We start from the raw sequence: 15,063 nt of genomic DNA, 5'->3' as shown, positions 1-15,063 counted from the left end.
ACCCGACGACGAATGAAAAGTCACCAAAGTACCTACTACGGCGTCTCCTCATCGGCGCCAAATGGTCATTTGCATATTATTATATTTTTAATCGGAAGAATTCGGTTTTTCTAAATGCGTGCGTATAATACGAACAATATTATTTTTCCTCGAATCGGAATTCCTCGGTGTGTTGGTGTTCTTCGGAGCTTTTATTATCATTTTTATTTTCTGCACCACTCGACATGCTTTTTTTAAAATGCTTTGGCTCACGGAGCGTATAAATACTATGAGTGTAGGCAAGGTTAGCATCATTCAACTGCCTGTGGTGGTCAGATAAAGTTAACCAAAATTTTCTTTCGGTTTGTGAAGTAGTACTAAATCGTTTGACACTTTGAATATTTCGAGGGCAAACATTTATTGCTAATCTTTGTTGTGATTGCAGCACTTGTTGCTCAACTTTTCGAAGACATTTTTTATTCGACGCTGTGAATTTTGTGCAAGATGAAGTACTTTGTATTAGCGGTAAGCATTAGTTGTTGTTATTTTCGTGTAGTGAAAGTGATAGTTTTATGATTTATAACGTTATTCGGTGCTACATTTTTAGTATAATATAATAAAAATAAACGCACCTTAAAAAATCACGGTCGAACAATAATAGAATTTGGTATTGAGTAATATTATTTAAAATTTATTTTGCTTATAAACTTATAACACCGAAAATAAATATTAAAAAATATTTATTGAATTATAAATTAAAAACACCAAATTAGGTATTTATTTTACTTAATATTTATATAAAAAAAAATTATTATTTTTATAAAAGTATTATTAATAAAGGCTGTTGACTATTTTTAAGTAAGTAAATATAATAATAATAATAATCCAGTAGAAAATTTAAAAAAAAAATAATTCTATTGCCGAACATATTTTTTTTAGTTCCATTGTAATCAGCATTATATTTTTTTCTATCATTTTCGCTACTACTCAAAACATAGAGTTCACAGAGCGAATGTATACCGACAGTTTTTTTACAAGGAATGGATGTTAGCCATTCATCGACCCATTGCATTAAATTTAGCAAATATTGAAGAAACGAAATTTCGTTATTAATTATTGATGTTTTTAAAAGAAATGTACACATATTTTAGATTATTATGTATTTTTCATACCACGCAATTCAATCCTATTTTAACAAAAAATAAATTTCATTTTGTAACATGACATAATCCTGTCAAATGCACAACACCTACATGCAACCATTTTGATTTAATTTGCTTGTAAAATTTCATTGAGATTGATTTTACATTGATACGTGGACATTGCATATTTTTCATGCAATCCGTGATATCATCTAAGATGATTTTATTTATTAACTATGTTACAAATTTTAATATAAAATTAGTGGGATGATTTCTTTTACAATCCATATTTCTTTATTAGGCAAAACTAGTATTATTTCTAACATGTGTAATTATATTACTAAATAATTATATATCTAACTTGGTGATTTAGGATAAGACATTTTTGAATAATATAAATTAATATTAGTATCTTATATTATTATTTGATGATTATTTTATATATTCGTCCGGAAAATACAGATGTTGTTATTTATTATATCCAGAGTATGAATCTAATAGGTTGATAAAGTGGCTAACATATTTATCGTAAACCTCATCATGAAACGACTTATAGGATTGTAGAGATAATAAAAAAAAATATTGGAAACACAATGTATAATATAATAATAAATATTTAATTGAACATCATTATTTTTCATTGTATTATCACATATTATATAAACATACTTATTGGAAAACTCATTAAAAAAACTCTGACTGAGTCTGTTCCAAATCATGCAATATCAATAAAAAAGGGATTGTTACATCCTCAAAATTTGAATATTGTCAGTATTCAATAAAAAAAAATTAAATCTTGGATAAAAGAATAATTTCATTCATTAGTCATCTAAAAGTTTTTTTATATATCGATTAAAGTGTGTTAATTTAAATAATTAAGCTGCCACATTGCATAATAAAATTATTTTGTTCGTTTATACAACAAGTTACCATTTCAAATGAAAAATGTCCACATAAAACGTGGTGATATGCGAGGAACTTATTTCTGGTGATATTTATATTGCAGATTGCCTTGGTTGCTCTTGTGAGCGGATACCAGTCGGAAGACACTGGAATCTACCAAGCCTATGACAATGATGATGGAAGGTAAGCCAAATTCCGCTACTGTATTCTATAATTTTATTATTGCTCGTAAAACAGCACGCGGTTCCTTTTGTTAATAACTTGATTACAACATTATATATTTTAATTAAAACTGACTATTCAGTATGATGGCTGAAATAATAAGTATATTATTTTCTTAGTAAGTAATATGTACATATTATATAAGTTTGAAAAACATTTTCTATATATAATAGAAAAAATCTATTGGCCTTTTTAATACCCACTCATCAGCGTTCTTCTAAATTTACTAAAAAACGCTGATGAGTGGGTATTAAAAAGGCCAATAGTAAAAAAGTGTCGCAATTAGTACGTCGCCTTAATGTAGCATAGAGGTAATGCAAGGGACGGAGCGTAAACCCAGGAGATGCAGGATTCGAGGCCCTGCCAGGGTGACTAACTATTGGTTATAATATATTTTCTCAGAAAGTTTTTTTTTAAATTATGTATGTTCAATAATTAGAATGATACATTCTTAAAATCTTGTGAATTATTCATTGAATAAAACAAATAGTTAATTATAAGTAAAATTTAACAAAGGATATTTTATTTACATTGAAAATGTAATGTTTGTCTACTTTTACTACGTTCGTAAAATATCCTTATTTCTATTAAACTGTATTAAATATAGGTTTAAATGATAATTATTTTATATTATTACATTAAACACGGAAAATATTATGTAGTTTGTAAAATTTTACATAAATATTTCATAAAATTAAAGAATCATATTATTAATCAGTAAATTAGAGATATATGTCATAAATTTAAAAAAAAACATAGTGTAATTATAATAAACGTATGAAAATAGTTTCTTACAAACTTGTTCTATAAACATGTACATTAAAACAAGACGTAAAGATTTGAATGTAAATGACAGTTAATAAATTTATTTGACGGCTTCCGATGGCGCAATGTTGTCATCCTCACATATCAAACGGAAAACGTGGGATTTATTTCATATTAATTTTCTATTATGTTATTATTATCGAATACCTTAGTATGTCAACACTATAAATTACGATTGGCATTCGAAGCTGAAAGACGCCAGAATAATTTTGTAATTTTACCATTACAATATCACAAAAAATATCTAGAATATATTATTATTTTTGAATTTTTGGACTCGCACAAGTAAAATTATTTAAAAATTCGTAATAAATATTCAGTTACATAATTATTGTTATGCCCGTCGATCGCGGCTGCATTGAATGTGGCAATACGTAATAAATTTATATGAAATTCTTTTGATTTAAATTTAAAAAGATTGTTTTAATGACATGTGAAAATCGGCTGAATTCCGAAATTAAAACAGTATATTTATTAATATGTCAGTTCAATAATAAGTATTGTTTGATAAGCAGTAAATTTATCACTTTTATAAATAGTATTCAATAGTATTAATTCATTCTTTATAACAATATAACGCTAGATGACATTGGTCTTATTACATATTTAAAAATATTTATGGCCTAAAATGTCAATCCTTTGTAAGTTGAATACATTGTTGATGATAATAATGCAATATTATGAGTCTGCATTCCTTGGGTAAAGGTGTGAAAATAAAATCAATGCCTCCATATCTTTATGGTGATAATAACCTGACATTGAGATGGGAATTAAAGGTTCAATAATCCTTAATCCCATCGTAAATAATATGTTTAGAATTTATTATTTTTTATAATTTATCTCAAAGTACCACAAATGAGACTCATCATCGTAATAATGAATAAATTATTTGTAAGAAATTTAACGTCACGATATTTTATTGAGATACATATTTCATGATAAAATAAGAAAATTTTAAATGAAATATACACGTAATACCATTTTTAATATTATTTAGGACCTTGCTACTCACTTTTAAATTAATTCAATAAATAATTATTTTATTCTTGTCAATGTCATATACTATTTCTATTTTTATGTTGATTATATATTAAAATTCTTTAAATACATAGCGAATGAATAATAAAATTTTTGAAAAAAAAATACTATAATATAAGGTGAGTTTGTCATGTTAAATTCTTCATGTTAAAATATTTGTCACACTTGACGAAAGATTGTATTCTATCTTTTAACTTTACTTACTATGTTACATACTAAGTGGAACAAAAGAATTAGTACATTACTATTAACTATTGTAATACGGTTGGCAACACTAATGTAAATCAGTATTCGTATGTTAATAGTGTTGAATGATTTATAATATGATTCAAGCAATTTTTTCAAAGATTACTGTTTAATAAACCCGGAACATCACAATGTATAATAATATGTAATATATTGACCAAAACGGAAACAAAATAATGAAATTATTTTTTCATTAAGACTATTGTTAAGTGTGAGTCATTTACGCTCATTACTGACCTTCATTGATCCAACACTGTTCACTCTTGGAGATTCTTTTGCTTTCTTTTTTGTATTGTGAGGACAATATTTTAATATCAATTTAATATCCTTGGTTTAGTTACAACCGCCCAAGCGACGAAGGCAAATACGTTCACATTCCAAACCCGTATGGCGGAGGATATGGTCCATACAGCGGAGACTGGGAGAGGTACAAGCACATTGGAGACGAACTCGATGGCTCTGCTAGCGAACGGAAGCAGGTGACAGTAAGACCCAGTACCACCCCCGTGCCCACAATCAAATACGTCAACAACGGAAATAAGATTATCAGGCACGACCAAAACCTCAAGGACGATGGTTACAAATACACGTAAGGATATTAATTTATTAAATGATCATTTAGATTACATCATAACGCACCTTTAAATGTATATATTTAAATCCTACTTGCAACATATTGAATAATAGAGTAGAGCGTTTTAAACGATTTATTGTATCATAATATTACTTGAAAAAATGCAACAAAAATGCGTCTACAAGGTCATAAATACTCGAGATAAATTCATTTTGATACTTTGATTGATTGAAACGTACATCGCTTCTATCAGAAATAACACCATTTGTATGCTGGCACGTCATAATAAATTAGCTTCATTAATCAATTATTATTGTGGAAGTAATAATATTAAGCAATCATTTTTTTTTCATTATTATATGATATGAAAGATTGAATGATGTATTAAATGTTATCGATGAAAAAATAGTACTTTAAAAAAAGTTATTTTTACGTTTCATATCAATTTATCATACTACTGAGATGCTAGTATTTCAATAGCACGTAAAATATCATCATGTAAAGTTTGGATACTTCATTCATAGTTTTTTTTTAAGTATTACTTACCATATATTGCAACTTATTTAATCAGCAAAAAAATGCTACAATATTAAATTTGTACTGAACAAGCTGCAACGTGAAAGAAAGGATGTGAATGATTAAACTTGTCTAAATATATACATGTATTATGAAATAATCTTTACTTATTCTTGCATATTACTATGTATGTACGTTCATAATCAAAGGTGAAATATTTAATTTATTTATTATTTACTAAATATTTTTATTTTATTTCAGTTATGAAACCGAAAACAAGATCCTCGCTCAAGAGAAGGCTGTCGTCACAAACCCCAATACTCCTAATGAGGGAATTGCCAGCTCAGGATTCTACCAATACGTCGGACCCGATGGCATCCTTTATAGAGTTACTTTCACCGCTGACGAGAATGGCTTCAGGCCTAAAATGACCAGGGTCAAGTATCCCGAATCCCTCGATGATGGTTTCACCAAGCTGGGGACCAACTCCGTCAGAAAGTGAACGGACACAGTGGCACGCGAGCGACATTATACCAAACAAAAACGATGCAGTTAATTTAACAATGAAATCGCGCATGATTTTCAATCTTAAATATGCATTTTTCATAGAAGAATTTTAAATATTAGACATGTGATATAATTAGTTACATTCCAATTGCAGAATAATGTTTTGAAATTAAACAACGTTGATAAAAAAATCATTCATAATATTATCATCGATCACTCATAATTTTAAAATTGTCATTAATTTTACGAATTTCATATAGATCAATTTTTTAACAAATTAAATGGTCATTTTATATTGCCTTATTTTTTATCATTTGTTTTCAAAATCGAGAACATCGTATATTTTATTTCATATAAAATTATTTGATTGTACTGAAACTTGATTTCATTCTAAATAACTTTGGGATAGTTCATTGTCACGCAATAACATATATATATATACCGATGTTGTTTTGATTTGTGCATGACGCAATTTTATCAAATTCTAAATACTAAATAGTTTATGTTTAAAATTTGCATCCCATAGAAGCAATGTCATGTGCCAATATATGTATTAGGTCTAATAGCAATGACACGCATTTGGAAAATTGTATTTGTAATTATGATCGCCATTTTAAAATAATTTATTGAAAGAATAGCAATCTAAACATTCCATTACGTACTTATTTAAGATTTAAAATTAAACATCATCCTAGCGTTTAAGTTTCATTATTCCTATTAGATTAAATCATTGCCATATGCATTGCCATAATGTGATATCAACGCAATAAATATTTTAACATAAAATTATCAACCTTGTTTTAATATTCTCTAACAATTTTAATGTGAAAACACAGTTTTTTAATACATGCAAACACATTACCTGCTGGTATGATAGGCATTTATAATAATACAACATATGATTATATCATTAAATATTGGTTAAGTATTCATTTTTCTTAAAAAATGAATATTGATTTTAAATAAAGAAAGAAACTAACACAAATAGTACGAGTTATGCAAGAACAAAATATATTAATCCAGAATGGATTTTCAAATTGATTACATACATACCAGTAGGTAAATCATTTTATTATTACGTTAACAGCAAACTGAATACAACTGCATTAATTTTATATGCCACCAAGAAGATGTCTGGGTAACTTATATGGTTTTGATTCATTAATTCATTAATGAATGAATACTATGTTATTTAAGGATTTAATGTATTACCTACTTCCAAATAGTATATTATTATGGTTTGTAGGTATGTTTAACTTTTCTTTCCTTATTTCAATAGATTTTAATAATCGATTTATGTGAATAGGTAGATACCTACATTAAATGTTGTATACACACATTCAGAGGCTTCTAGCTGACCTGCGTAAAAAACAGATTTTTTAAAATAAATTTCACTTAGGTTTTTTGAATATTCATTTAAGTGATTTGAAAATTAACTACTATTATAATATTATGTTCTTTGTTTCATATAAATATATGTTGACTCGGGTAATGTCCATCTACATATTATGTTAGTAAATTATACTAACCGACTGAATATAAAAACTACAGATGTATTAAAAATATGCTATTTCTAACGATACATGGAATATTTAATTCTTTAAGCAATGAATAATTGTTGTATTAGCACTAAATTGCTGCTAAAATATTAAAACTTCCGCGATAATTAAGTATGATTTTTTTAAAATAGGTAACTATTTCCTTATACATATAAAATAAATATCACTTGAAGATCATAGGCGTCAGAAAAAGAGTAATTTATTAAAATTCATTGAAAAGATTGCATAAAATGCATAAAAATATCAATTCTAGATAACAACGTCATTTTATAGCCTTAAAAGATAAAAAAAATATTTTAACAGATGCTAATTTGCTACAATAGCTATGTTTGTTTTATTAAATGATTATTTTAAACTTTAAATCAATGAGTTAAAAGAATATATTTGCATAATTATTATATTTCAGTGTCATATTAAAGAATTAACAGTCAATTTATTACATTTGAAAGTATATTGTAAATCACGTTCGAGCATCATGACAATGAAATTGAATAGATTATTATGATTATAATGAAAATAATTTTTAGCTTTAAAAACGCTACTTCTTCAGGTATAATAAAATTATTACTAACATTATTTCAGTAGGTACATTAGTTTATCGTGTTCACAAGTTACGGTATAAATATTAATTATTATTAGGTATCTACTCTATATCATATCGAGAAGATAGTTTTTAATAGTAAGTAAACATTACTACACATTTTAGGTTACATGTGATTTAATTGTACGTAGCACAGTTCGCCGTGAGCTTTCGTATACTATACGGTACTATACGGTACTATACGGTATACTATACAGAGATCGTATAATATACGGTCATGTCTAATTTTGGCAAAATTCAAGAATGAAAGCCTAACCTAACAAATAATCCAGTATATCGGCTATTTTCAAAATTTGTTTGCCGTGGCTTCCTGTAAACCGATAAGAACCGTGTTTTATTTAATATTAAGTTTATCTCAGTACTATACGACCAAAAGATGTTGGATGGTTTTTAATATACGACCATATAATATAGTTCTGATACAAAATTTCACGGTGAAGTGTTGTACGACGAACTGCACACGTACAAATTTCCGGACACGCAAATTTTATATCTATTTCCATTTAGATCGATTTTTCCGTATTTGGCACCTTAAGATTGTATGAATAAGCTAAATATCTAAGTAAATAACTGTATAATATTTTTTTAAATATAGAGACATACTTATATACCTACATTTGAGTATAAAACTGCTTTTTATCGAGCACTGCTAGTGAATAGATGAGTACATAATATCTTATGATGAACAGTATTATAAGGTAGGTTTTGTTTTCGAAATATAAAATAATATAATTATCCCATAAGTACCGTTTATAAAAAAAAAAGAAATATATTTTGCTAACCTAACGTTTTAATGGTAGCAAATAATCTACATATTACAGCATTTAATAGAACAAAAGATTACAATCTGGCATAAAAAAGTGAGTTAACTTTATTTGCGTTTTATAAGGGCCAATTAAGTTGTTACGATTTGAGATTTCTGTTGTAGATGAAAAGTTACCTCATACGGGCATGCTTAAGTGAAATAAATTCACGAAAAATTAACGAAAAAGTTTTTATGGACAATCATAATATGTTAATTATTAGTTGTAGTTACAACTTCGACCGCAGTAAAAAGACATATTATATTGTATAATCGTGTAGAGCTTTGATCATGGCGTATTCTGATCAGTAAAAATGTATGACATAATAATATAGTTTGTTAGGAAATTTCAACCAGCTTTCACGGTGAGAGAAAGAAAATATGGAAGTAGTTATCTGAATATTTATTTATTTAGCAAATAATTAATAACCAATACTTATAAAAAAAGTATGGGTACATTTACAATACTATCAATTTAAGGCATATAAAATTATTAAAGCATTGTATAAATTATTTAATAGATAAAGTTCACTAGTTTATATTAATTGTATTATTTTACATACATTGAAACTAGAGTTGGGTATTTCCCGAGAAAATCTCAATCTCGAGATTCGGGATTTCCAGAAAAGAATTCTCGACATATCGGGAAATTTAAAATAAGTCTGTCAAAACCTGTAAAAAATCCTGAAATCAGTGTAAAAACATACAAATTCCAATTTTTTTTATTTATCAAAGAAGACAAACAAATAGAAGTAGGAAAACAATAATAATTCAAATTTTTCATTCTTATTAAAATAGAATTTCAAAAAACACAGACCGTCAATCGCTGCGTCTGACAATCGCGTATGCTTTTGAGACATAAAAATCCATGATGTTGGAAATTGCGCTCATTTTGAGTCGACGTTTGCTTAATTGTATTAAATGCCCCGATCAGTCTTTGAATGTTTTCTGTCCACCTTTTTCATATAGAAAAATCTCTTTTTCAATTAATATTTGATAATAAAGAAATCCCGAATCCCGAGAAAAGATTCTCGAGATCCGGTATTTCCCGAAATGTTAAAATTAAAATTCTCGAGATTCGGGATAGAAAATCTCGAAAAATTCTCGAGAATTCCCGAAACCCAACTCTAATTGAAACTGATCCTGGTTTTCGTAAAGTTTTAAGAAAATAACTATTTTTAAAATTATCCCAATATAAAACTAGTAACTTGTTGGGCCAATAGTCCCAATTTAGGGGTCCTACCATGGCCTTGCTCGCTAGCTTAATCAATAGATTTTTATTATTTCACAAATCTTATGATTCAGGTTTTTCATTCATACCACCTAAATAAATTCAATGGTTTTCGCATAATTTAAAACACAACGGGGAATTATATAGTATATAAGTAATAATAATTCTTTGATTCAATTGGCTTTTACGCGGTAGAACTCTATTATAATAATTTTAAAATAAAGTTTTTGGTTAATTCTACCATATTTTATTTTTTTTCCTTGATAGCTGTTTAGGGATATGCCAATAATTTTAGTGTCGTTATGATAGTAATTTTATATAATTTAATATATTAAACTGTTTTTTTTATTCAAAATATTATTATTATTCAGAAGATTTGAAAATGTAATATAAATATTATATTGAGAATAGATAATTCGAAAACATCTCAGAAATATACCGGGACATGAATTTGTAACTACTGGATTCGTGCGAATGTGCTTTATCAATTAAATTATGGGCTTTAGCAAATAAAAAGGATTTCAAGTTATACACATTTATATTTTTATAAAAATCCATGTTTTTTAAAATAAATATAAAAACATATTAAAACGATGAATTAGTCAACCACGAGGAAAAATTAAAAACTTAATAAACTAAATTTTAATAATAAATATGACCATAAAAATATATAATGTAGTAATAATGTAACTGGGGAGATAAATATTTATCAAATTCTGATTTTTTTTTACAATTGTAAGTTTATCTTTGACTTAAAAATATATATTTTTCTTTTTAATGTTTTCAGATACATATTTATTAATTAATACAGTTGAAATTGTAAATTATCAAAAAATGTTTCAAATTGCAAGCTTCGTATTTTTTCGCTAGGTGCCTTTTCTGATATAAGGATCCCCCTTAATAATTAGGGCAATCAATTGATACTTTGTCTCAAAACACAAAACCGATAAGCAAAATTAACGCAATTTTAAAAATACTTATTAATATCATTGTAATTAGATAAGGTGATCGTAGCTTAATGGTTAAGCACGTTGGTGCAAATCCAGTAGTTACATATTATTCATGTCCCGTCGGTTATCGCATTTTTTCTAGATGGCATATTATTATATTATATTATGTCTAAGGTGTTTTCAAATTATGTATATTAACCGTATAATAGAACTAGATAATCCGGGAAGGTGGACATAAAAATAAAATTGAAGCATACCAAAAATGTAAGTAATTACCTACAAATTTTAATTCTGAGTAAGATTCCAAATACGTACAAGAACATCCTTGTTGGCTTCCTATTGCGGGGAAGTATCTTTATCACTTCGTCATTGTCGATTCGAATAAAATATAAGAAACTTTGGACTGCAGCGACAACAAGGGTTCATCAAACATAATAAGTTTATTTGGATTATCATCGCCATTGTGTTTGTCTGGGATCGGATGTAGATATCGTCCCGGAAGCAGATGAGCTTAGTCATCAATCAAAATGGGAATCCCCCCGAGAAGTTGGCAACAATGGCATTAGAGTTGTCCTCGGAGGCGGGAAAATAAACGTTTCGCGCTTACGGAATTCAAAAGACACGCTTCAGTTAGTTTTTTATACAAGAACTCGGCAACATTTGGCAAGCGGGGGTGACAGGCGAAATAACTCATGCAATAGCGACATAATGCCACCTTAGATAAAGATTTTTTTTAACTTCACGCTGAATCTTCCAGTGACAATGTGTTGGGAAAGAGTATTTGTTTTGTTGCGGCACTTTTAATGCATATTATTAGTCATAAAATATAAAAATACAATATTTATCTCTCAATACAGTAAAGGTAAAAACATCACATCTATTTTTCACCGAGTACTCTCGTGAATCAAAAAAAAAATATTAAGACATTATTATATTAAAAAAGTGTGTCCCTGCTATCATAACATATTTTGAAATATTTTCTAGTAATAATAGTAGCTCGAATAAAATAACTTTTACTAAAGAAAACTATTGGAATAATACATGTTTTTATCGCATTAATGATATTAACAGAATTAACAATAAAAGAGCAAATAATTAAAAAGACCCATATGCATAGACAATCAAGTTGATAAAATGTAATTTAAAGTTAAATATGTGAAGATAATTTTTACATACCAGTTAACAACATTTACGTGATTGCGGTCTCCTTTTAATTAATCAATTATTACCGTTTTACGAAAAAATATTGATGTTTCTTTATTTTTATTTGTGTTTTAACAATGTAATGTCGTAAAATTCTGGAACAAAATATTTAAATTAGGTATGTATATTAATTAGGTGAGGATTTATTTACTGTTTCAGATAACTACAAGGGTACAATCGATGCAATATAATAAATATAACGGTAATTTGGTGCGACGTATTTTTAACGAACACTTGTAATCGAGTGAGATGTCCAATCGATTTTGATCCGCTATTTATTGACCGGCGAACTATGAAATAATATGTAGAAATTATATTAATTCGTAATGAACGTATTATTCGTCATAACATTACGAAATCATATTATATATAGGTACTTACCTACTGACTGATTATACGTGAAAAATTAATATTTATTAAAAATTATTATAATTGAGATCTGGGTTAGAGAAATATAAAAAAAGAAAATACAATATTTTATACACAGAAATTTATAGTGTGGAATTTAATGTAAAGAATAAAATTTTTATAAACTTTCATACAAAACAATCACATGTTTAAATCTATGTTTGTATACGATAACTGCTTCGTAATCCATGTTTTACTTACATGTCACCCGTACTCTATTAAAAATCAGTTTCTCAATTATTTATGTAATTATTTAATGAAATAACATAAATATAATGTGTAATAAAACAAAATTATTTTTGTTAATTCTACTTTAATTTAGTAATTTACGTTTCGGGCTTTATAGAAGATGGGTTTGTAGCCCGAAACAGCTGTCAACGTAAATGATTCAATTAAAGTAGGATTAAATAGCTTTGTTTCAAAACCAATATAATGTAGTTCTATCACGTAAATGCCAGTTTAATTAATAAAAGAAATATACACTGATAACTAAATTCAAATGATTTCGTAACAATTTAAACGGGTTTTGTACTTTCTATGTGGACACAATTTGATAATATCCTGGGAAATAACTGCCTACCTGAAATATGTTTTGTTTTATTTTATTTAATAAATTAGTTGTCAACTCAACTGTTTGCTCATGAAAATCGTGATTACTAGACAGTTAAATTAGTTATTTTTCAAACAAAATGACAGGTTTCAACAAATATTATGATCAGCGCAATGTTCAAAAAACTTTAATTAAAGTTTAAAGTAGGGATTCTCTATTTTAAAGAATACCAAAATGAAAATTTGCAGAGATGTTTAGGCAATAAGACATCGAGTTTCAAAGACATCGTTCTGAGAAATTTTCCAAGTTTTACAAACGCAAATACTTTATCAATTAAAAAAAATAAGTAACCTTCAAAGAAATTGTTTGAACAATTTAATGGACAGAACTAAATAATGACTTGATTTATCATTAAGTCTGTTACATAATAAGTATTCGATTTAACATAAATAAAGTTAAATCGAATAATAAAAAAGCCCATATAAATTATTCTAGCGAAAATTATTGCTAGTGTTAGTATGTGTGTGTCTAATAAACCAATTGCATCAGTTGTTTATTTTCTCATGGTGCAGTGCTAACATACCATTGTGTATGCCAATTATTGAGAGGGTATTAGCTGTCTTCTATTGCAGTTTCATGAGGATGAGGTTATGAAGCGTGTTTTTTATACATATTTAACATTTTTTCTAAATAGTACTCCATTTTAAAAACATTAATAATATACTATGATGTACAAGATTTAAAAATGTGTTTAATGGAAACAGATATTTTATAATGAGGTCAAAATATAGGTACTTCTTAAGAAACAAAGTAAAAAATCTTGAATTAAGTGGGAATAAAGCTTGAGTTACTAATTTAATTGATAAAGTACCTACTCACTTATTTGTTCCAATATTTTTTTAAGAATTGTCATAACATGAATCACAGAACAGATAATAAATAGAATACCGATAGGCTATATTCAATACGCCGTATATTGATGCAGGGTTTTGAATGTGTGAGTGTTCTACGAAAATGAAGTACGCATTATGCACGTGCAATAGTGTGTATAATACACCAACATTAAATGAGCGTAAATGCATAAACATAGAGCAGTTTTCAGTATTCGACTTAAAACGTATTATTGACACGTGTGTAAGTTTAACACGGATTCTTCCTTACTCGAGTCGGTTACCTGCTATCGCCTTACCCGTTATGTATTTCAGTTCCCATTATTTCTGAGTTCCCTGACAAGGATGGTTTACCGTCGATTCCAAGTAGTGTGTTATACATAACATCATTTTGGAAATTTTGTTATCTCATATTTTTTTCTATATTATTATTAGTAGTAATATCTAGATACTTACTTGTATTTCTTTCCTGTTTTCATATCATATTGTGAGTAGAATGTTTGGAGTTTTCAATGTGAAATCTTGTTATTTTACGAATTGAAATTTGAAAAAAAATTGCCTTTGACCGAAGCCAGTTTTAATTTACAGGTATTCTCATGCGATATTATTTTACAAAAAATAATCGCTTTATCTTTTCATTTTTTTTTTACTAAAAACTGTAAGTATAGAGATATTTAATTATATATTAATGTATTTTCGAATTATTTGGGTTATCGTATAGCCTAGGCATACAAAAAACCAACAGCAATTTTTAAATATTATTGAAAATATGGCTTATTTTCATTCACCATCGATAATAAAAGAATCGTCTGCACTTGTCTTTATCTGCTCAAAAATTCTTGTACAGCATTATATTTAGATATTATGCAGTCCAATCACCGCAGTCTAAGTCTTCCGACCCTCTTTTTCTTCTCTAA

General features: G+C 27.4%; 1 protein-coding gene across 1 annotated transcript; it reads left to right on the top strand.

Moving 5' to 3' along the window:
* The first annotated feature begins 289 nt into the window (after positions 1-289).
* LOC147072333 (uncharacterized) lies at positions 290-6,745 on the top strand. The gene is made up of 4 exons (XM_085947023.1): positions 290-504; positions 2,128-2,207; positions 4,693-4,944; positions 5,707-6,745. Exons 1-4 carry the CDS (start codon positions 484-486, stop codon positions 5,945-5,947), a joined length of 594 nt encoding a protein of 197 aa, XP_085803149.1. The 5' UTR covers positions 290-483; the 3' UTR covers positions 5,948-6,745.
* Positions 6,746-15,063: the final 8,318 nt, after the last annotated feature.

Source organism: Rhyacophila brunnea, unplaced genomic scaffold, assembly GCF_057557595.1.
Source record: "Rhyacophila brunnea isolate RB1 unplaced genomic scaffold, BYU_Rbru_1.0 scaffold_2, whole genome shotgun sequence".
In the NCBI taxonomy this organism is placed as follows: Eukaryota; Metazoa; Arthropoda; class Insecta; order Trichoptera; family Rhyacophilidae; genus Rhyacophila; species Rhyacophila brunnea.
This window is presented reverse-complemented; position numbering and strand designations above follow the sequence as displayed.